Source organism: Accipiter gentilis, chromosome 26 (assembly GCF_929443795.1).
Source record: "Accipiter gentilis chromosome 26, bAccGen1.1, whole genome shotgun sequence".
NCBI classification, from domain to species: Eukaryota; Metazoa; Chordata; class Aves; order Accipitriformes; family Accipitridae; genus Astur; species Astur gentilis.
In genome coordinates, this window is record NC_064905.1 from 2373687 (window position 1) to 2397506 (window position 23820).

The following is a 23820-nucleotide window of genomic DNA, read 5'->3' on the forward strand; positions in this document are numbered from 1 at the left end:
GGATGTGGCGGCTGCTGCTGGGCCGCGGCCTGGGCCGCTGCTGGCCGCCCCCCGCCCGCCCCGCCTGCGCCGCCGAGCCGCCCGACGGCCGCGGCCCCAGCCCCGAGCGGTGAGTGCGGGCTGCCTGGCCCCGGGGCCCGCAGCGAGAGCGGGGCGGGGGTGGTGGGGGGGGGGGTCCCCTTGCCCTCAGGGCGCTGCTGGGGGCGGAGGGGGGGGGTCTGAGGGCTGACTTCTGGCTTCACGGCGTGGGTGTTTTCTGGTTGCTTTCAGAGCGCCCGCTTGTCAGGATGGACGGCCCCGCGGTGGCCGGGAGCGAGAAGGAAGGCAGCAGCCCCTGCCCGGCCTGGTGCCCCGTTACTCCGTGCTGGAGGCAGTCACCTGGGTGAGGAGCAGCGGGCAGGGCCGGGTGTCCGTGGCCGGGAGGGATGTCTCCAGGAGGCTTTGGGGGTGGGAAAGGGGATGGGAGCCCCCGGGGAGGGGAGCCGTGGTGGGAGGGATCCTCGAAAGAGAGCTGCGGACAAGCTGCCGGACAGAAGGAGGGAGCAGCGGGGCTGTTTTCCTTGATTTGTGTCTGCTTTCCTTCAGGGAGCGCTCGGTGCGCTGCTTCTGCAGGTGGTCAGACAGATCTCGTGGCTGAGATCGCTGCCGGACGCCAGGAGAGAGCACAGGTCTCTGTGGCTTTCTTCGTTGCCCTCTCAGCAGACAGGTTAGCAGCTCTGGCTTGTGAGAAAGGGCTGTGGGAGGGCCCGGCTGTCAGGCGGGATTGCCGCCTTGTGATATGTTAACTAAGACTGGAAGAGAGCTGTTGCAAGAAGCTGACAACCAGCTCTCAAGCTCTCTGGGGAGAGTGAGAGCTGATATCTGTCAGGGGAATCTCGCTGTTTCTTAACGAGTTGATGCAATCCCACTTTGCATCCCGCATGCCCTTACCTTTGTTTTCCCTTCTGGACCCTGCTCCATGAACTTTCCTCCTGCTTGGCTTTGTGGTCAGAGCAGAGAAGGGTGCTAGGTAAATATACAGTCCAGTGTTGTCTCCTAAAGCAGACATTGCTTTTGTGCTCTATATTTCAGTGGTGACTGAAGCCTCAACCAGCTGCCCTGGTGTGCAGCTGGGGTCCCATTTCCTGCAGAAGGCAAGTCCGGAGGTGGTACCAGAGAATTCATCCTCAGGCATCCCCTCAGGGGAAGGAGAGAGCCAGCCCTGGACAGCAGTAGGTATGTGCAATGTGCTGTGGGGCAGGATACTTGTGGCAGAAAGACTTCTGAGTCTGAGTTTCCCCAAGGCAAAGCTTGGAGCCAAAAAGGGTATATCCGTTTATTGACACTTGAGCACATGGGTTAGAGTAGAAAGACAAGAATTTCAGAGAGATGAATCAGGAGTCCAGAGACAGAGGGAAAAAAATCTCCTGGAGGCAGGGGGGAGCCTGTGCTGTAACTGCAGGTGACATGGGTTTTACCAATGCTGGTCTGCCTTAGCGACCTGTTTACAGCATCCAGTTTCTGTTCTTTTATTGTGGACAGATGTTTGCAGCCAGAAGGATTCAGGATAATACTGCACCATTGATCTGGGAGACTTGTGTACATGGTGGGAAACTAACGGAATTATTTTCTTCCTGGAAGATGAGGATGTATTTCTGAGCGCTTATGCTGTACGTAAGACAGTGGAAGGAAATGTCAAAGACATTCTTAGTCAAATGAGTTTTATAAAAATAGTAGAATATACTCCAAAAAAATTGAAGTCTTACCCAGGAAAATGTGTCCTACATATTAAGTTTAAAGTCATGTCAAGGAAGATCAGATGAGGCCTACAATAGGGCTACTCACTAGATGTATAAGCACTAGTAACAGCTCCAGGAAAATTCTTAGAAGCAGGAAGCCGGCTGGAGCAAGTAGAAAGGGGACATGTGATTGTGGTGTCGGAGGAGAACTAAAAAAGCCAGCCCACAGATGTTGGCTAGATAATGTAAGGTGTTGCAGAAAAGGTCAGAGGGGTTCCCCATTCTTTGCTTTCTTCCAGATTTTTGGCTTTCTTCAGTGCTGATTTAAGCTACTGCCCATCACTGCTTATCAAACCCATTTCCTGCCAGAGGTTACCATTCCCATCAGTTGGCAAATGGAGCATTTTGTTTCCATGTCTCCTAATTAGCTCCAGGAAAACAGCCAGGTTAATTTACCTAAACTGCCAATTAGACTGTTTAACCCATCTGCTTTTGCCTGAAGCATATTAAGAAGCACTCAGACACACTGCCTCACTGGCAGATTACTGGACATGGACCTCTGGGAGAAGTGGTAGGGAATAAGTGGAGACAGTGATGCCTTCAGTTGGCACAGCTGAACATTCAGGAGTGAACGTGTGCCTGTGTCTGACAAACAGTTTCCTACAGAGAGTCAATAGGAAGAGCTTTTAGGCAAACTGATAAATTCAGCTGTGACAAGTCACTAAGGCCACGTGCTCTTTGTTCGGATGTTCTGCAGAAGCTATGAAGTCACTGAGCCTCTAATGACGATATGTAATCCAGTGCTTAAATCTGCTGTATGACCAGAAGAATGAACATTGACAAAATGGACGTTGGCTTTTAGAAAGGGGGAGTTGTTTGAGCCGCAAAACTGCAAACAAAGGTAATTCTAAGTTGATAGAAACTGTGTTATAGAATAGAGATGTTAGATACCTGGATGAGTGTGCTACATCAAAGAATCATCTTGAAAGGATTTAGGAAGCCATTTTTCGGGCCAACTTGCTCCATTGCAGAAACTTAAGAGAGCTGTAAATCTATTAAGAGTTCTTTGGAGAAGTCAACAGGCATGTGGAGCAAGATTATCCAGCTTTTAGCTTTCTGAAAATCTTTCAGCCAGGACCTAAAACAAAGCTATCTGGAGAAATAAAGCTGATGTGAGGGAAGATGGAGGGGCTAGTCTTGGGCTAGTAACTCCTTGAAGTACAAGAAATAGTTTTCACGATGGAGAGCCATTACTGGTGGATTCCCTTAAGTCCTTTGTTGAAACCTGTTCTGTTCTGCACAGCCAGCAGTGATTTGGAAAAAAGAGGTGACAAGTAAGGTGACAGAAGAAGCAAATGATACAAAATTATTCAGGACAGTCAAATCTAAAAGTCACAGCAAAAGATTGCACAAAAACTAAAACCAGGGTAATCCCAAGGTAGGTTAAATTGGTAGACACAGGGGAATGTAACTGTAAATACACATACAGAATGAGGAGTGTCAAATTAATAATTATATTGCAGAGGGAACACTTAAAGTCACCATGGGTATGTTTTTGATAAGGTTAAGTCAGTGCTCAGCAGCAGTGAGGCCAATTAAATGTTAATTATTGTAAAGGAAGGAACTGAGGATGAGAGAGTATCGTAATTTTGTGTAAGTCTATGATGCAGCCACATCTTGAACACTTAGGGAAAAGACACTCTGTCTTAAAAACAATAACAAAAATGGCATAGAGAAGGATGACAAGGAGACAATTACATACAAATAGAGACTGATGCTTCAGCTTAAAAAAAGAAGTGGCAGAGGGTGTGCTAGTGCTCTGTGAAACTACAAGTGTTGAGGGAAGGTGAATAGGGGCAATATTTTTCATAATACACATTAATAGGCAGCACAGAAATGGTCAGGTAGCAAGTTTGAAAAAAAAGCAAAAGACAGTACATGTTTGGCTAGTGCACAGGTAGATTGTGGAACTCATTGCTACAGGCCAGAAGTATAAATGGGTTCCAAGAAGTGATTAGGTAAAATTACACATTCAAATTAGACTTAATTGGTCCAGCCAAAACCTCCTGCTCAGAAGATCACGGAACAGCTGATTGCTGGAAAGTTCTGCCAGGAAAAGTGTTACTTTATAATCCTTGTTCCTTACCCTTTCTGCCCAAGCATCTACAACTGTCAGTTGTCAAGAGATAATGTATGTCAGAAATAATTTGATTTTGCTCAATGCATAAGTCCTCAGGTTACATTCTCACGTTATGCCGTGCCTCCATTTTGTGGGAATTTATTGAGAAAAGTCAGGGAGAAGAGATTCAGTAATGTTTACTGAAGAGTCTGAAAAAAAATGCCTAGTTTTGTAATGTGAGAAGTCCTGTGAATCTTTCCATGGAAGGTTTTAAAGTGAAGCTTGGTCATGCCTTGGTAATACCTTTCTCTCAGAGTATGTTTTGCTTTCTACAGGAAAAGCTGCTTCAGGTTTAGGATTATGTTTTTTTTCTGGTATGTAGCTACTGAAAGAGAATGAGGCTGGCTAAACGAGAATGCAGCAAGAAGCTGGGGAGAGCAGAAGGAAGAGAAGGACAGACGCCTGGCAGATGGTGCAGGGGAATCTGGTAGCAAAGTCTTGCCATTAGAGAACAGACCTCCAGAACTTGGGAGTGGAGCAGAATGTACCTTTGCTTCTCCATTTTGCTGTTGCCAGCAATGGCAAAGGACCTTCTAGAGAGAATTCCATGTCCTCACCCTTTCTTTCAGTGTTTCAGTTAATTTCCAGACTTGCTGGTCTACATGTACAATGACAATCTGCTATTGTTGTCAGCTACTTTGTTACCTCAAGTGGCAAAGATCTTTGTGATCAATCCAAACATCCCAGCTTTGCAGATAAGCCATTCCAGTTGTAACATAACACAATATGATGGAATCTATTACCTTTAGTGTGTTTAAAAAGAAAACTTTAGGAAATTAATTTAAAAGTTGCTTTAAATAACATTCTGGATATTACTATGAGCAAGTCCTTAGCTGCATGATCGCATCCTATTTTTTTCATGCAATTCATGCCTCACTCGAAGCTTTTTTGCCGAAAGTTAAAGGCACATAGTGAACGAGCGGGTGATTACAGCCAGTCTCAGTGTTATAGCAGCTGAATGCTGCCCTGGGGAGTTGTATTTTACCCCTGGCAGAACTGTAAAATTCGTTATTTCAATTCTGAGATTACAGACATTTCAAAAGTGTGTTTTCATTTCAAAGCACAATGAAACCAATTGGAAACACTAAAATTTTCCATGAGGCAGAAATCCTGGATTTTGTCCAGCTCTTGTTGTGAATTCATTCTTGTGAAGTGTTTGGATGTTTTGGGATGAGCAATCTAGACTGTCTATGAGAAGATTATTAATTCCTCATTTGGAGATAGCTTTGAGCAACGTTTGATTAGTACAGGATGAACCGTGGGGACACACCAAATAGTTATTAGCTGCTGAATATGTGAGCATTGGGCATCCAGTACACTAAAAGCTTCAAGATTGCATGGAAAAAAGGATGCATAGTCACGTTACATCACAGCACGTGTTTGAAGAAGTAGAAATAAAGTGCACAGAAAATTCTAGCTGTGGTATTCCCAGCTTTTTTTGTGTGCTTTGAACATACAACCTTAAGAATAATTTAACGTGGTTCTGTGTGTGCAATATAGCAATGAATTTGTTCAAAGCCTAGTTCCTATGAAGTTCTGCTGAAGTTTGACCATTCTTTGGGAAATAAGAAACAAACAGTTGGGCGGGACTTGTATTAAGTAATGTCAGGTTGAAGGTTAATCTAAGCTGGTTGTCTCATTCTGCTAAGTGGAATGGGATTCTTTGCTGCTGGGGGGTGCTTTTATTTCTCTGTTTACTGCTGAACCTAAGCGATATGTTTAGATTGTGTGCCTGGTATTGAGACAGCTGCTCTGAAACAGGCAAGTCGTAAAAAATCATGATCTCCATGGAGAGATTTGATTTGAGGCTTGCCTGGCCTCAAAGGTAAGTTCCAAGAGAATTCAATAGTCTAGTTTTTCAGGAGATGGGACTAGGTGTCAGGATCAGTTGGTCCCTGTGTTCTCTTCCAAATGACTCCCCAGGAGTGGTGTGCTTCCCAGCAGTGGTAACTCTTATCTGGTGAGATTACTGGGATTTGTGTGAGGAGGGGTTTCCAGTGGTAGAGGGGCATGAGGCAGTTCTGCAGGCTGATAGAATTCAGGATTGGTTTCTTTTTATTTTTCATGGGGTAATGGTTGGTTTGTTGCTGTAAACAGCATGTTTTCTCAGTAAACAACAAATCTCTGATTTAGGAGTAGATGTCTATGTGAAATGTAAAGTTTCTTGAAAGCATGAATGTACTGATGTTTAAACAAGTAGTTGGGAGAATTTTTAATGCAGACAATGTTTTTCTTCATGGGATTTGCTGTTGTATGTATGACAAAAAAAAAATTACATCATGAGGGAGATGATGAACAAGAGATAGAGTCTTACAGTGAGAAAGATCACATAATTTTATGCCTGATCTGAAAATAAATGTAAAACATAACTAATAAATTCTCAGATTATATTACTTTTGGTGGAATGATGAATAGAAATCATGTTTGCCATGGCGATCTTCCTTGTTGAGTGCGTGGGGCTTGTTCAGATAAAATACATTTTAATACAGCCAGAGGGGAATTGTTTATCTGGGAATAACGAGGCTGCAGCTGGAACATAGGCCACAGCTTCATGCGCATTGTAAGGCAGCGCAGGCACTGCAAGAAGCAATCCTGCCTGTTGCACACTCATTTCTGCCGCTGCGCCAGCACAAGTGCTTGTGTAGCCATACAGTGCCAGGAATCAAGGAATCGGGCCACTGAAAGGACTGGGTTTTTTTACTCTTACTAGCTTCCTGCTGTACAGCCACACAGCTTGAGAGGGGGACAGGGAGATATGGGGAGGGCACCAGGGAGATAGGGGAGGGCACAGCTACTTCTTGTGTTAGCAGCACTGGCTTGAAGTGATCCAGGTTTCAGCACCTGGTGTTAGGTGCCCAGTGGGATCCAGCTGCTTATGGTGATTCAGGTTAAAAATAATTGGCCTCGGTCAGCCCTCGCCTGTTCGTCCTCTTTGCTGGAGGTCACTGTCCTCGTAGAGTAGCTGGCATAAATGCCTGTGTAATTGCTTCCAGCACAATTCTGTCAGGAGCAAGGTGGCTTAGCTTTTGCTGTAGATGTTTTCATTAGATAATTCTGATTGAAACTGGTCGGTTAGTGGCTGAACACATGGTAGTGCTAGCATATCTAAGAGGGCAGTGATGAGCAAGTGGGGCATGTTGGGGTGATAACCTAAGCCTGCATCTGATGCAGCCAGAATAACATGTCTCATGATCTCCTTGCAGAAGCAGAGCTGTACCCTGGACATAAATTATGTGGAAGAGGAGCTAGGAGTTAGCAAGCACCTAGCACGAAATCTCGGTGTGATGCCCTGGGCAATGGGAATAGGAGCACAGTTCTGATACATGCAAACTAGGCAGTTACAAATTCAAATAAGGAGGCAATTTTACCCTTCCTGTGACACTGGTGAGGGGGTCTGCACTTCAATAACAATGTTGAAAATTCAGGAATAGTGGCAAAAAGTCATAAAGTTAATCAACTCGGGCAGAAAAGTACTTCAGCTGAAAGACATGAACAGCGCAGTCTGTTTAGAATCACAGACAAGAATCAAGAGGGGTTGATTAGTTGTATCAGGACTTTCGAAAGGAGAATGGGCTTTTTAGTAAAAAGAAAAAAGCCTAGAAGAGCCAGTGCCTCAGAGCAGAAACCAGTTGTATTTTAATTTAAAATGAAGCACAGAGGTTTAAAGCAGCGATTACAAGTTGCTGGAACAAACTCTCAGGAGAAGTGGGAGATACTCTACCTTCAAATCAAGACTGGCGACCTTTCTGGAGGAGGTGCGTTAGCCAGCTGCAGATTACAGGACTGTATTCATGTGGCACTTGGTTGCTTTTGATACAAAGGTTAGATTACTCGGTGTTCCTTCTGTTCTTAATATCCCTGACTGGGTGGGTGATCAGTCCTCTAGGAAAGAGCTGTGGGGTAGAGAGGATAGGAAGAGGAGGAAAAGGTGAAGATACAGCATTGCTTAACTCTGCTTTTTTTGTTCTTTTTTTTTTAATATAGGGGAGTTCCAGATCCCTGAGAGCTCCAACTTGGGGCCTGTTCTCCGCAGTGCAAAGGTACACTTTCATTTTTCGCACCCTCCGTATGTACTTGAGGTCCTTTCCCTTGCCTGAGCAATCCACTCACACACAAGACTGTTTTCTGCCCTGCACAGCTGGAGGCCAGGAGAAGGAGAGATGTGGTATGTTGCCCTCTGCTTTAGCCAGAGCAAAGTCCAGGAACTACAAACTGGCATCCCCGTCCTTTAAGGTGTCTGTGAAACAGGCGTGCTAGCAGAGAAGCACTGAAAGAAAATGGGAAAAAACCCAAACAAAACAAAACAAATGAAACAAAAAAAGCCCCTTATCCAATAGCACCAGTCTGTTCTTGTGTATTTGCATTTTGATGCAATCTTTCACTAGGTGATTACGTGCTGTTGCTATTTTGGTTTTTACCAGACAACCCATGACTGGAGAAGGTGGTGTCACTGCTCCTAAAGCTGCAAATCAGGAATGGGTCTTTTCTGTTATAGAGGAAGACACTGGGCTTGAAGAGGATGCATCAGCTTGAGAGTCACAAGGCTGTAAATTATATTACGGTTCTTGTGATTAAGCCTGCTACTTCCTTGCGATTCACAGTCTTAGGTGCAGACAATTCCCTATTTTAAAAATCAGTCAGCTGAGCAATTGCTCAAGGACACTGTGAACAGTGGAGGTAAATTCAGTATTTAACAGAGTGGGTTCCTCGCTTTGACATGGCAGTGCCCTCTGCTCCCCCACCAGAAAGGCATTTGCTTGTTCTGCTGAGGGCTTGAGCGTCAAGCCCCCAGTCCTGGGAGGTGCCACTTCTGCAGGGCTGTAGGAAGAGTCTGTAGCTCCTTCATAGGTCGTGGGGCAGGTCTCGGGAGAGGAGGGGAGTTGGTCCATGACTTGTCCTCTTGTGAGCAGCTCTGAGTGCTGGCTGAGCGGTAAAACTGTTGGGTGGCAAGGGGCATTTTTGCTGTGTGACTTCCCCGAGTGCGGAGGCATCGTGTGCAGTGTGCACTGCTGCCACTCGATGGCACTAAATTTGTACGCAAGCTGGGAAGCTAAAGCTGCAGGCCAGGCTAATCCTCCTACCACCTCCCAGAGCTGTTGTAAAGTAAAAAATACTGTTCATTACTGAGAAAGAAAAGACGTTGTCTCTGCTGCGCAGGATGTTATTAGGAGTGTGCAGCGTTCGGTAAGCTGTCAGTGTGGGCTCAGCTTGAATTGTGTAAAGCGTATACAAATATGTCAGCGCATGTTCGGCAGAGACTGTTTGTGCTGGTGACATATGTGGGAGGGTAAACGAGGGCTAACATAACTTTTGAAGGGGGGAGTTATGAGTGATATTCAGGTATTTGCTAAATTCTGAAAGGTCTGATGGTGTCCGAGAGGCTACACCAAGCTCCCTGGCCAGGCGAGCAATGTCCATACAGCTTCTCTAACTAAATGGCTGTGTAGGATAGGGAGACTTTTTTGCAGGCACATGACACCAGATTACATCACCCTCTTGATAACTATAGTACAGTATGGCTGTTTCTCACTGCTCGGTTTTCAGGAAAGAATCTCCTGTAGGGTTTGCATGTTTTTGCTGTCTTAATAGCTTTCTTTAACTCTTCAGGGTGACCCAGCTCAGCGAGAGCATTTAGAGGAAGCTGCTTTCCAATTGCAGCAGATTTTCCGGATTGACATTTCCATCGCATTGAATATCCTCGGTAATGTGGACTTGGATTTGTTTTGTCCTTAAACCACACGTTTCTCTTTTTGGAGGACCTCCAAATTGTTGCAGGTCTTGTGTGAAGGCAGAGATGACATATACCCAAGCTGAAGCCTCCTTTCAGCAATTTCAGCTGTGCTTTGAGAGATTTATTGCCCTTTGTCCCATCCTGCCACCTGATTTATATCAGCATATTTAAATCCAGGCTTGGTTGAAGCCTGTACTGTTGTCCTGACATCTATAGTTGGAAATTAAGCCATCTCTGTCTTTTTTGCAACAGAAGCTGTCATATCCTTGTATACTTTTTCATTGTCTGAGATCTCAGTCTTCCTGGCAAGCTGAAAAAGCAATTGCAGAATTGCAACTCTAAGAAGAGCTGAAGGAAGATGCAATGATCTAAGAAGAAAGTCCTTGCCCTATATACACCACTAGTTGCAGCACTAAAAAAGCAAGCCGATTCTGTGCGAACCATACGTTGTGTTAGCCCATGATCCTTCTTTGCAATGAGACTTAGAAAAATTCCTAAAATGCAGTGTTGCCATTTTTCCAATGGAAACTTTGGTCCTGTGGAGTGGGAGTTGATAAGCCAGCTGAAAGTGGACTGGAGCACTTGGCATGGGCCAAAGAAGGCCCAGTAGCTGTGGGGGAGGTTGCTGCATTTGAGGCTGCATTCTGTCCCTTTTCTTTTCCCCTGTTTTTATGTTGTGTTCTTCTCAGGGATTGAAAGTATGAGAGCGGGCCATTACAGGATAGCCTATACCTGCTTCAAACTGGCAGCAGATCGAGGCTACAGCAAAGCTCAGTTCAATGTGGGTCTGTGTTACGAGCATGGCAGAGGCACGGAAAAAGACTTGGAAAAGGTATCCACAGCTTGTAGGGTTGTATATATGCAGCACAGACCAGGAGAGTGGTCTTTGTTGCGTGTAGAGGCGCTTTTCTCCTTTTGCATGGGTGTGACAGTCTCTGAAGTCCCATTAGAAAATGCTGGAAATAATATAAACTGCAGATTTGCAGTGCTGGCTTCAGTGTCATGGATCCCTTCAGATGTGCTCCTGAAATCCCCTTTCTGATAGCTTCTGAGGTCTTCTCATAGGTACACAGGCTGTGTCACTAGCACCCAGGAGAGTCCAAGGAGAAACCTGTCATGTTACTGTATTTAAAACACCACTGCACATCCGAGAGCTTCTTTACATCTTGAGCCGTTTGGTTTGGATACCTTAACTACAGCCTGCCACCTAGTGCACGCTGGCTGTAGTCAGCATCTTCTGTAGCTGGGAAGATTTGCAAAGGCGGCTTGTTTCTCGTAATTGTGCAGATCCCTGTTGGCACAGAGTAAGCTTTGGTATTGTTGGCCCAGTGCCGCCCCCTTCAACACCGGGAGTTTTGACTAGAGAAGGCAGGGTGGTTAGAGGGTTCTTTTATAGTCGCAGTCCACTGTCTCACTTAAACAATCTCCTGTTCTTCAGCAAGGAGGTATGGGAGAGCTGCTGGGGTAAGCATGTGTAGCATATGATAGATCTAGACAGAGAGGTTAAGCTTGTTCTGGCCAGAGGGGAGTCATGTCATGTTTGAGGGCATGCATTACCTGAATCACACAAGTGTGTTTCTCTTTTTCCAGGCAGCTTTTTATTACTACCACGCAGCCAGCAGCTGTCACCCCATGGCACAGTACCGCTATGCTAGATACCTCTTACACCATAGACCTGAAAATGGATGGGACAGGCATGAGAAGGCAGTGACTTTCCTGGAGCAAGCAGCAATGGCCGGGGTTACAGAGGTTAGTGTCAACAGCATGGGAATTCATAGGAGAGAGCCAGTAGAGAACCCTGTTTAGAGGATTTGAACCACAAAACATCCCAGAAAGCAGCACCTTTGGGATGGAAGCAAAATTCTTCCTACATATTTATACTCTTGATATTATGTGGGAGACAGCCCTGCCTGCACATGGGAGGCAGCTAGGTACCCACTGTTCAGCAGTGTTGGTTGTCTGGTTTGCTGTTGGGCTTTTTAATGTGGCTCTTAGATTAGACACCTAGATTAGACCATTGGCTTAGGAAGACTGACCTACAGTTGAAAATGTAGCTCCATGTATCATCTCCTCTGAATTCCAAGAGTACAAGTGGCTTTGGTGGAGGAAGTTCCATGAGATGCTTGAAGTAAGAACAGATCCTCATATTGTATCTGTGACTTTTCAAGATGATTCATCCACATGGATCTGTGTACCTTGCCCTCTTTCCCACTCTTTAGGAGATGCATTTAGGCATGTGCCATCTTGTGTTGCGAATGCCAGTCGCTCTGGCAGTAACTGTATCTCAGGGAGCATGCTGTTCCAGGAACTGCATCTGCTGTATCTTATGGACAGCTCACGAGTAGGAGCCGTTCTCTGGCTCTGACTTCCACAGTGCAATTTGAAATGATATTCTGAGTCTTAAGGTGTTAGTATGGTGATGTTAACTGCACCTATAGTGGAGTTGTATAGATCAAATGTGATTTATCATGTTTACCATGTCAGGCTGATTTTTCCTAGGACAACCCCCACTTCTCTCAACAGGCACTGCAGCAAGCAGGGTACTTAGCACACTTGTCTTGCCGCAGTAACCCCAGCATTAGAGCAACTTGCAAAATCAGGAGAAGAACTGGAGTAATTAAGGGGGGAAATCCTGGCTGATTGGTATGGTGTGGTTTTGTTGCAGGCACAGGCTTATCTTGGAGTGCTCTACGTGAGGGGGCTACAACCTAAGGAAAAGAGAGGTCTGAAGTACCTGCTGCTGGCAGCAAAGAACGGCGTAAGTAAGCCCCTTGCAAGCTATGATTGTTCTCAGTTTGGGATCGTTGCAGGTTACAGGTGGCAGATTTCAGGGCTTCCTGGAAATGGGAGCAAGTGTCGGGACTTTACCACACAGTCTGAAACGGCAGAGTGGAGCCTTGGTGCATCTTGGAGATGAATTGGGTCCTGGGGCACAGACCCTACAAAACATGAATGTAGAAACAGCCTTATTGGGTTTGAGTAGTTCTTACAGCACCAGGGCTTATATTCATCTAGCATAATTTTACAGGTTTCCTGTTATGGACCATCTATACCCTCTTCAATCAAACTCTTTCACTACTGTATCATTTTGAGAGCTTTTTTGTGTCTATCTTGAATCTGTTCTTCAAAATTGGCCCATTATTTCTTGCCTTCTATAGAGAGGATGAAAAGACTATTGCTGTTTCTTTCAGGGACCTTTAATGTACTTAAATACTTGAATCCCCATTCAGCCTTCCCCCACTGTTTGAGTTCATCCTCACACATCACGTTGTCCAGATCCCCAACAATTTTCTTGCTTACTGTTGAACTTTCTCCAAGTGACCCAGGCTTACTTTTTTTCTGAAGGGCAGTGCCACAATCTCGACACAGTAGTGCTCCTGAACCTTTACCAGCACTTAGAGAAGTAGAAGTATGTCATCCCATGTCTTGCAGCCAGGTTTCTGCATCCCACAGTTCTGTTATTTTATAGCACTCTGACATTGTTCCCTCGTTTTCAGCTTGCACTGCATTGTAATAGCTAGTTTTTTCTGAAGAACTTGTTCATTTTAACTTCAGTTCCTGCAGCTTTTGTGTAATGGAAAATAATGAATAGCTATTCCCTCTTCTTCTGGCTAATATTTCTGATTCTGTTGCCCTTTAGTATGTCCTCTCTAAGTCATTTCTTTTGCAGGCTGCAGAGCGCTAGTTTGGTTTGTCTCTCCATGTAGTCAAGCTGTTCGATTTTGCTTGTCAGTCTTCTCTCTATTTTTCTAATTCTTCTTTGACCATTTTAAGATGCTCAGACTAAAACTGGACTCAAGATGGAGGTATGCCAGGGATCTGACATAATGAGGTCCTCTGCTTTGTTCTGTATTTCCTTCCAATAATTCCTAATATTGTTTGCCCTTTTGCCTGCCACTGAGCAGTGACTTGGTGGTTTAGGTAACTATCACAGTGACTCACAAATTTATTTCTATAAGGACTACTTTGCATTTTTCAACACAGTTTCCTCTGTGATTGTTGCCCACTCTTAGTCCTGCAAGATCTTCTCTAATGTGTTCTTTACAGTAAATTTGATCACTCTGAATGACACTACATCACTTGCAAACTTTACCACTTCAGTCTTCACCCACTTTTAAGAATACAGACACTGTCAGATCACTGGTGAGACTAGACCTGACTAGCCCCAGCAGCTCAGACATCATGTTCATGATAGTTGATACAGTATTTCATTCCAAATCTGCTAAAGATCTCTCATAAGCTGTATCATCAACTCCTTTCTTCCAGCCTGATGTTGGATGCATATGCTGCACAATATAACAACAAATTATCTCATTAAATAGATGATTGTCATTTACTGAATGCCTAGTAAGCCCTTAACAACAGAAAATCTAGCAGGTAACTACAGGTCCCAGGGGTGCCCCCTGGTAGATCAGTGTTTTGCATGTTTTGGTCACAGCCATAACAGTTCTCAGAACCCAATCATCTTTCCCCATCTCTGCTTCCTGATGGATGCTGGCTGCCAACATACCATAGTCTCATCTTTGGTGGCAGGCTTGTGCATAGGCTCCCTGGGATGTAAACCCATGCATTCTGCTGGGAGAAGGGCTCTTTTCCGATGACCCTAGATTATGATTTATGTTTAGCTGGTTGAAAGAATACTGGATACGGGTGAAGCAAGGATGGCACCATTTAGCTACAACTCCAGGAAAGGGAAAACAGGCACAAAAAATCATGGTTCAGTGTTTCTCAGGTTGTTGCTCTGTGCTAGAGCCAAGGGGGGAACTCTGACAAGTGTTCTTCCAAATACAACGATGCTCCAGAGAACTGCGTTTTACTTTGGTTACCACTTTTTATCCTCCCTTATTTTATGCGTGCAACCATAGAATATAAAAAACATATTAAAGAGTGTTGTTGGAGAGCTGAGTCTGACCTTCAGATTTCAAAGTATATCGCAGTCACTTATGCCATGCTAATTTGAGGATCTCTCCTCCTTGTGGTCTTGTCTTTGCAGTGTTCGTCATATAAGAGACGGCTAGTAGAATAGTTCATACTTACTTAACCCTGTTTCTTGTCACATCTGAAGTGCCAATCCTTCAACATGCTTATCTCATCTCTAAAGAAGTTTATTGCTGTCATAAACTGAGACCCGCAACATTTTGCAAAGCACCCACTCATTGAGTTCTTAGCTTTCCTCTACCAGCTACATCCCAGACAGCAACACTTGCAATATGTTCTTCTCTCATGGCTTTATTAAAACCTGCTACTTACTTCCTTTTTTCTTTTCTTTTTTTTTTCTTATTTTCTTTTCTTGTGAAGCCTTGTTTAGATCTTGTTTCTGGCAGTCATACTCTTCAAGTTATGTTGCTGGCTTTTTTTCTGGAAAAGGTCTGCATGACCACTAGCCCATGTGGTCTTTTCAATGTCTTCAGGACTGTCGTCTTGCTTTCTTGCTATCTGAGAGACCCTTTTCCTCCTATTGGATCTCAAAGATAAAGTGCACAGCCAACATGTAAACATGTCACGGGTTTGGATTTGGCTTCACTGACCCATCTGCAGTGACATCCTCTGCTTTCTAGTTCATTCTCAGCCATTACGTATGTCTAAGTAGTTAGGTGCTTTTTCTCTAGCACTTATTTGCTTGATTTCTTTTCTGCTGCTTGAGATTTCTGCTGGAATATAATTAGGTGGGGCTGAGCAAGATAGTGGTGCACTGTTGTGTTGAAGGCCTGGTGGCTGCCAAGGGGAATCTTCCAACCCTTGGCAGCAAGTACCTCTGTGGCATTTGTTATGTTTTTACAAGACTTCTGCAGGAACTGTAGTAGGGGAGTCCACAGGGCATGCTCAGAGTTTGGGTGTGATCAGGATATGGGTGCAGTCAAGGCTGCCCAAGTCCTCTTAGCTCTGACCCCTGAGACAATCGGGATGCTCTGTGGAGACAGCAGTTCCTTTGTTCCCGTGACGCAGACCTGGATGTTGAAGGGAAATCAGTGAATTTAATTGGAAAAGGATACAAAGGAGCAGAGTCAGAGATAGCTGGTAAGAAATTCTGCTTCACTGTGTGCTCAGAGAAGGGACTAAATTCTTGAAGATATGGTCTGAGGGACCCAAGATAGAGCAGTAAACTTTAAAGAAGGTGTTGAAGACTCTCTGTTCTCCTTTCATGTGCTGTCGTCACTTCTCCGTCATGCGGGGCTGATTGCTGTGCTTCCTCCTGTGGCTAGGATGCCCAAAGCAGGTATCACGTGGGCGTTTGCTATGAGAAGGGCCTTGGAGTGCAGCAGAACCTGGCAGAAGCGATGAGACACTACCGGCAGTCAGCTGCTGCGGGGAACAGGAACGCTCAGGAGAGACTGCGAGTGCTAGAAGAGGAGGTGGAAGGTACCGTGGGCAGCGGGGGAATAGGATGTGTGGGACTGCATGGGGTAATGACCCCATAAAAGCGGGGCTAGTATTGCCAGAGGAAAGGTAGCACAGAGCCATGGCAAGAAGTTGTCCTTTTTACTAAGGGAACACTTTTCTTTCTCAGTTCTTTCCTTTCCTTACCAGCTAGTTCCAGTCAAGCTGAAGCGGACACGCCGTTCCTATAGTATGATGCATCATTAATATCTTGTTTTAATATACTTTCAGATGTGCGAACAAGGCATCCGTTCTCTTCTGGAATAAGAGCCTCTTCCTCTAGCCCCTGTTTCTGGGCTATTGAGCATGTGCCTGCAGGCCTCCATGCCACCCAGGCAAGACAATCTGCCCTCACCCTGCCCCACTCTTGGAGCGCAGACGGACTCCACATGATGATGCTCGGCAGTGCAGGATGGAGCCATGCCCTTGGAAGCAGGGCAGCGACACTAGAACTGCAGTGCTTGGAGCCCCACCACTGCTGTTACTAGAGCAGTCGGTAAGTGAAACAAGCAGGCAGAAGGGAAGGCAGCCCTTCTTAGTCCGTGTGGAGCTGGAAGCAGGGTAGCAGTGAGTGGAAAGAAAAAGCTTTCTGTTACTGGAACAGGAGCCATTTTTAAATACTGGGGTTTTGAGAATAAACCTTGTCATATCTCCTATGCCACCATGTCATCTGGCCCTCTACCTTCCAATACAAGGACCTTTCTTATGCTCCTACATTTCCGTATAGAGCTACGTATAGATTTCCACCATGCCACAGTGATAGGATTTGGGGCTATAATTCCAGTAGCCCTGCACATCTTGCACATGGTCCCCCCGTGAAGTTTACAAGCCACCGTATGGCGATGTTGGCAGCTAACTCTGTGATGGGCCTGTCCTGCACCCTCTGAGGCAATTTGATCTCACTTCAAGGCTAGCTGTTCCCACAGTGATTCTGCTACCAGCACAATCTGGGCTTGTCTCTACATTGCCATTGTGGCAGTTTAATCCGCTTTCAAACCTGTGCAAGCAAGAGAGTGAATTCTGATTAATAGGCCACAGGTTTTTGTGGGATATGGCTTATGGATCCACCTGAACTGATGAAAGTAACAGCTGTCCTCAGCCATCCTGCACCATTGCCAGTGTCCTTTGGTCCCCAGTGATTATTCCTTCAGCTCTGGCAGCAAGCTGCTCCCATGGGTGCACCCCCTTTGAGTCACAATGAGCAAGGTTTGCTTCAAAATTTATATTGTACACATCTGCTAAGCATGCCAGTTCATTTTCACTGGAGAGGATAAGGGACGCTCCCAGTGGGCAGTAACCACTGTCAGGCAGACAGCAGCAAGCAGCTGGTATGATAATTTCTTCCACTGGGGCAGCTGAATCCGGAAAAAGATTTTTGTCCACACCAGTTTAAACTGGTTCAAGGGCATCTGTACAAACTGTCCAGCTTCCTGTAGCCACAGTGCTCTGGTGCTTTGTGTAGATCAGGCTCTGAAAAACAAAGGCAATGGCCCCATCCTGAACTTGCTGTGGTCTCCATTCAGCAAGGGAGGGGCACAGCCAGAGCTCAACACATCTGATTGATTGTTCTTCTAGTCTGGTCTCTCTTTCTGCTCAGACCAAACTTTCTTAGACCATTTCCTTTATCAAACAGGATACAATTAGCAGGAAATTCCTCGGGTGGATTTCCTATTCTGTAATAATCCACAGCATGCTTACGCATTGGTCAGGACAGGACGGGGATAAGGGTTGGGGGGGTTGAAAGCAGTTTGCAGAATCAGGAAATTGAACGAAGAGAGAGGCATTTGTCGCCTTTTTCATCTGCTTATTGTAATGTGTTTTTGTGTAAAGACTGTCCTTTGACAGGCACATCAAAGTAACTTTCCAGAGGAAGATGTGAGGTTGTGCCGTGTGTTTGTCCTCTGTGCGTGTTCCCAAGATGCAGAGGAATCCTGTAGGGCTGCATCTCCTTGCAGTCACAGATACGCCTCCCTCGTGGTTTGCACAGCTGCATCTCAGTTAGAATTTGGCTCATTGTCATTGTTTTGGTGCAAGAGCCTGTTTTGTTTGTGAAACAAAACAGCAAGATACTTCTATTAGCAGCGTGGCAGTATAAGCAGGCTAGGGCAAACCCATCAGTGTAGTTTATTGTCAGAGATGGGGTCATTTGTAAAGCCCTTTGGAGACTCTAAATACAACAGTGGATATTTTGGATATTAAAAAAGTCTGCCTGGGGAAATCTTAACTCTGTTGCTTTTGTCATTTGGTCCCAAGAGCAACAGAAAGGGATAGCTTTCTCATTTACTCTGCTTTAAATTATCTGTATGATTGTCTGCTGCTGTGGCTTGTGTGTGTACACACTAAAAGCAGGGCACTGTCACCTCTACGTGCATGGAAAAGGAACACAGGTAGGACACTCTTGAGATGCTCCAGGATCATGCCTGCTGGGTCGTGCTGTCTGTTCTTTTTCAACTTAACATTAAATGAAAGCCAAAAGTATCACCCAAAGACACCTGATGCAACAGCCCCACCATGAGCAAATTAGCTTTGGAGAAACCTGTGTTGTAAACTACGGTATCTGTGGAGAAGTCAGTGCAGCATTTGTAGTGTAAAGGTGGTGAAGGAAAACAAGCAGTGTGTATAAAGCACTGCTGGCCCTGCACTGTGACAGGGGGGAGGCTGGCAGTCTCTTCTCAGCCTCACTTTCGTAGTCATTCAGCATTGCTAGCAGCAGAGATGATGGCTTACCCTCATTCTCATAGCTTGACTCCCTTCTCGCCTGTACAGCCACTTGGCCAGCATGCCCTAAATTTGTTCTGGTGTTTTGTATCATAGTTGGAAGGCACAAACTATGGTACAGAAGAGACTCCTGTCTGTGCGTGATCCAGAAGCGCTTACCTGCCATTCATGCACGGCTGCGTAAGCCTACAGCTGCCCTCCAGATGCTTATGCCACTGTTATCTTTCCATTCTCTGTGAGTGCAAATCCCCATGGTTAACAACACCTGTGTGCTTCTTCCTTTGTTACTAATATCTGTATCTTGGTTTTCCTACACATGCTATTATGCTAAAACTGTCTTATAGCTTGCATACATACAGATCAAAGTGAAAACCCATAATATGGTTGAAGCTGAATATTTCAAAACGGTATTTTAACGCTTCCCTTTTCCCAGGTTACTGTTGGCAGACTCCAGCCATCTGTTGTCTGCTTCTAGGCAAGGACAACGCTCCAAAATACAACGGCCTTAAAAGAAAGCATGGAGAAAGAAATTGCAGGCACCTAGTGCAGCCATAGGAGAGATGCCAGTGTTGATTTTGGGGTGGTTTATAAAATGCCAAGTTCAGAGTGGTAGAACCACAAAAGCTGAAAGAATCAGTGGGAGACAACAGGCAGATGTCCCCTTTCTGAATTGCCATTTCAGGTTTTCTGCAGATACATCGCTATGTCAGCTATACTGCACCTTGTTCCAGAGATGGTAGTGTTAGAAAAAAACAATTTTATTTAAATAAGAACCGAGATCCTGGACCCCAACTCTGCAGCACGTTGCAAAGTCCACGACTGCGGTATTTTGTCGTCCGTGGTGCACAGTCTATGATCACAGTGATGTAGCTGACTGTGTTGTGCTTGCGATTAATCTAACCACCCCACCCCATCAATCGGCCTGCCCTGGGAGGAAAGGGCCCTCCTGCTGTTTTGTGACTTGAGTGTGGTGGTAAAGTGAAAGATGAGGGTGGAAGAGGAGGAAGGCTAGGAAGGCAAGAACAGGGAGGTAGAAGGGAACTAAACAAGGTGAAATCAGTTGTGGAGAAATTTGATGGGGTTAAGCAAAGGAAGAAATATGCCCGTAGTGATCAGTCTAGACATGGATGATACAATGACCCTGTTAAAGCACACATGTGCCCCCCGCATGCAGAAAGCAGCTCTGTCTGACTCTTATCTCCTTATCACAGCCACCAAGCTGCCTACAGAACAGGAGCACCGTCTTCCAGTCCAAGGCTCTTCCCACGTGCCGACAGCTGCCGCAGAAGCCCTGAGCCTGTTTCATTGTGGACTTGGACTTTCTGGGACAAAATCATTTCAAAGAGGGTGCTCATTTCTGAAAGGAAAGTGCTGGCCAGTCTTGTCCCAGCGGCATTCGAGTCAGCCCCAGCACCTTTGCCAAAGGTCTCAAAGGTCCTTGGTTGCTCCTGCCTTGCAGCGTCCTCATCCTGAGGTGAATGTGGAGAGTCAGGGGAGAAGACGTTGTCCTTGTAACTACTAGTGAGCGGCAAGGAGAGCCGAGCCACCCACGCTGGGTCAGCAGCCGTCAGCCTCTTGAGGGCCAGCTCTGGAGGGAGTGAAAACAAGAACTGTTGGTGAGACATGGAGTAGAGGAGACCACAGGAGAGGAGGGAAAAGAAAGAAGAAAAAAAAAAATACTGAGAAATTAGACTTCCTGAAATCAGCTGTGAGACGACTGATTGTAAACGGGTCTAGAGATAAGCTACCAGCAGCATCATTCAAACTAGCAGCTTAAAAAAAAAACAACCTAGAACCAGTTTAAAACTACTGGCTTTTTTTTTTTTTTAATATGATAACCATTAGGATCACTTTGCTTTCTCATTTGTTGCAGCCTCAAGTGGCACTTCACTAAATTGTTTGCAAAGCCAAAGAAAAGTGAGGGTTTAGGACTGGCTGAAGGGGAAATGACAATGGAAAGCTTTCAAGGGGCAAGTATTGGACAGAAAGGTCTCTAGAGGACTTCCCTTAAGGGTCACTCTAGGGTGGGAATTTGCTGCTAAGCAGGCATATTGAGACCAAAAAGAAATGGGTTATTGTGGAAACAATAATAACAGAAGTAGAATGAAATGCTGGATTATAAAATGCACAGCTGGATGGTTGAAGGGTAGTAACAAAAAATTGAGCTATAAAGTAGTTGTTCATCAACTGGAAACAGATGAGGAGCAGTGGGAGCCTGGTGTGGGTGTTGGCTGCAGGCTCATTAGTGTTCCAGTAATGTGATTGTGTCCTAAAATGGGTAAATGAAATCATACAATGAGTTGGTCAAGGTATTCCCTGTTGGCATGAAGACATATCTGTGGGATTGTTACTAGGTCTGGCGAGACCTGATTAGGAGTGTTACATACAAATCTGATTATCCAGCTGTAGGAAAGAGGATCTGAAGTGACAGAAGTGCAGAGAAAACTATTGAGATGAAAACAGGAGTGATGATGGAGACCTCAAGAGATAGGGGTTGCTTAGCCAAAGGAGGCAAATGCTTACCGGGGATCTGACTGCAACCTGTCGTTATTTTGATGAGATAAGCACTGACAAAGGAAATCTTTATGCTTAAAATAGTGTTGGCAAAAGAAGAAGTGATTATAACTGTCCGTGAATAAACATATACTGGAAATTAAAGGAAGGACCCCATCGCAGGGTGAGCCTAGAATAGCTTCCTCATCAGAGGCAGGAAACGGCGGTTCTTGTTTTTTTAAGGTAGAGCTTTGCAGTTGGTAAACAAGACTCCCTGATGTGGTGCACAGACGCTGCCTTCCAGCCCCTCATTGCTTCATTTCCAAAGTGTAACCTAGAAGCACTGGAGGTTCAAAGTGACCACCGGGTTTGTGAAACACTTTGAGTCAGGGAGCAGCAAAACAAATAACTGGTGTCTGGTAACAAAACACAACTGTCCCAATCAAAGGGCAAGAGCTGATGTCATTATAATAATTATGTGGCTCTGACTTACAAAGTGACCTCTGAAAGGAGGGTCCCCATTCTAATGCACTTATGCTGCTTCCAGAAGATAATCAATACCATGCCACAGCCTGGGACACATGGCCCTCAGTCAGTGGCTAGTCAGTCACTCAGACAAGTCTCCTTCCTCAGCCAACTATGTAATTAGTCCTTTTTCTCTGAAAAACAACTGTGTCCTGGGGTGGGATGGGGGTGAGGGCTGGGATTCAAACCCGGTAAGGAGTGAAGGGCAGATACATCACTTAGATTTTGTTTCAGCGGAAGCCTCAAAATTCTTTTGTGTTGCTTAACTTCAGGATTTCTTTCTGCAGTCTCAATATTTTCTTTCACTCGCAGTGACTGTTACTTAAGAGATCTCCCAAGCGTGCTGAAGTCCCAGGTTTTTGCTCTAAAGCATCCACAGTTCTCTCTTCCTCAGTCTGCAAGAAACCACTGCATTCCCTGAATATTTTGATGCTTCAGCGGTGGAGCATGGCACAACAGTAGTTTGCTCGCTACAGGGAGCACCAAGACTCAGTGGGCTGATGGTCCTGTGACCATGAAACCTTATAATTAGGTATGTTTAATTCAACCGATAACTCTTTACTGCCTTATTTTAACGGTGTTTCGGGAGCAGGGGTTGTTTTTATAATCAATAAAGTTACATCTCTCATCTGCTGCTGCAAGCACTCCGTTTTGCTGGTGGGGAATGGGTGTTAATAGACAGTGCTGAGTGTTCAGCCCACAGCTCGGTGCTTACAGCATAAACAACCAGATAGCTGGCTGGGACAGATTACTCTTGTAGTTTCCCCCCCACTGCGAATAGCACAAAGGCCCAGACAGCCTCAGCCAGCTGTTATGATACTCCTGAGCACAAGCAAGGCTTCCTTCCTCCCTCTCTCAGGATGCAAGTCCACTTCTCTGTGTTTGGGAGAAGAGGAAGGAGTCCAGCAGCTCCGTCGTCTGCGTTCCGTTGCCTTTTTGGGAAGGTCTGGGCTCATGGTTAAGGTTGTTTTTCACCACTGAAATAGGGCAGCCTCTTTTGTCATGTCCAGCACTACTGCTCGGGCAGGAAGCCACGCTGGCATAGCCTCAGCATGCACTACTGGTCTTCACTGGGAAATTCCAGTAGTTTGGCAAAAGGCATTTTTTTTCCTATCACATCCAACAAGCGTGGGAGAAGGCACTTGAGGGATATGCCTTGCCGTAGCACAAATCTTCTAGGATGCTACCTGTCTGGGCAGGACTGGATCTGGGCAGACCTGAGCAGGTCCACCAGTCCTTTTACTGGGGTTGGTGCATGGCACTACAGCCACAGGATGGACCTGGGCAGCCTGTTTGCTCCATGCTCTTGGCTGCAGAACCTTTAAATCTGAGGAATCTTGTAGCTCTCGTTTCACTCAGCCTTTCCTTCGTTTGTTCCTTACTAGAATAAAAAGGGCAGGAAGGCAAGTGGAGAGAAGCAGCACGGTTCTCCCTCTAAGCAAGAGCACAGAAAATGCCCAAATCTGGAATTAAAATGACCACAGCAGCAAACCTCAGTGAGTCCCTCTTGCTGTGGAGGAGTGCAGAGGCTCCACAATGAAATTTCTGCTACAGGACATGAGTCAGCCCAACTCTTTCAAATTGAAATGCCAGTAGAAGAGATTTTTAGAACAAATCAATAAAAGGAACATGTAGAAAATGTCAGGCCCAGATGGTATTCACCCCGGAGTGCTGGAGGAACTCAGATATGAAATTGCTTGGTTTATTAGCTGCTGTTCATTAACTACTGCTTCAAATGAATACGGTAGAAGAAGGGAAGGTAGAATTTGTGACATGAGTTTTTAAGCACATGAAGGTGAATCTAGTGCAGGCAGATTCATAGAAATCATTATATGGAAGACTCAGCAGATAGCCAAGTACCTGCTTATTCAGACAAGAACCAATGTGCCATTTGCAAGGTGGGGAATTGCATTTTGCAAATTTGTTGGCATCTTTGGAAGAGGTGGATGAAGAGTCCTTGTTGACAGAGGACACCTGAGCTTGCAGAAGAGCACCAGCCAGGCTCAGAGGGGACTTGAGCTGTCCCTGAATTAACAGCCAGGTTCTGTTAGGGACTAATATGTGTTAAAAGTTGGGAA

The 23820-nt window shown here is 45.4% G+C and overlaps 2 protein-coding genes across 4 annotated transcripts in view; one reads left to right on the forward strand and one right to left on the reverse strand.

The window, feature by feature from the left end:
• Positions 1–22370, forward strand: DELE1 (DAP3 binding cell death enhancer 1). 3 transcript variants are annotated; one of them, XR_007509694.1, is made up of 13 exons: positions 1–109; positions 271–382; positions 586–706; positions 1072–1215; positions 7882–7937; positions 9505–9598; positions 10318–10460; positions 11219–11377; positions 12294–12386; positions 15832–15988; positions 16238–16502; positions 19936–20340; positions 22055–22370. XR_007509694.1 is itself a non-coding variant. In XM_049829574.1 (12 exons), the coding sequence occupies exons 1-11, from the start codon at positions 3–5 to the stop codon at positions 16492–16494; spliced, it is 1443 nt and encodes a 480-aa protein (XP_049685531.1). In that variant the 5' UTR covers positions 1–2; the 3' UTR covers positions 16495–16502; positions 19936–22370. The 3 variants fall into 3 exon arrangements, 2 of the variants coding, with proteins under 2 accessions (XP_049685531.1, XP_049685532.1); XM_049829574.1 differs by having other exon boundaries at positions 19936–22370; XM_049829575.1 differs by lacking the exons at positions 9505–9598; positions 10318–10460 and having other exon boundaries at positions 19936–22370.
• Positions 19948–23820, reverse strand: part of PCDH12 (protocadherin 12) — a 9978-nt gene continuing 6105 nt past the window's right edge. Inside the window, exon 4 of the mRNA XM_049829572.1 lies at positions 19948–20312. Within this exon, the coding sequence (XP_049685529.1) occupies positions 19948–20312 (365 nt within the window). The remainder of the gene's footprint in view (positions 20313–23820) is intronic.

Bases quoted from the DNA above. Each gene is read 5' to 3' on its own strand.
- DELE1 (XM_049829574.1), top strand. From the start codon at position 3: ATGTGGCGGCTGCTGCTGGGCCGCGGCCTGGGCCGCTGCTGGCCGCCC. The intron at 707-1,071 runs GTTAGCAGCTCT...TCTATATTTCAG, and splicing joins GTTGCCCTCTCAGCAGACAG to TGGTGACTGAAGCCTCAACC. The intron at 9,599-10,317 runs GTAATGTGGACT...TGTTCTTCTCAG, and splicing joins CATCGCATTGAATATCCTCG to GGATTGAAAGTATGAGAGCG.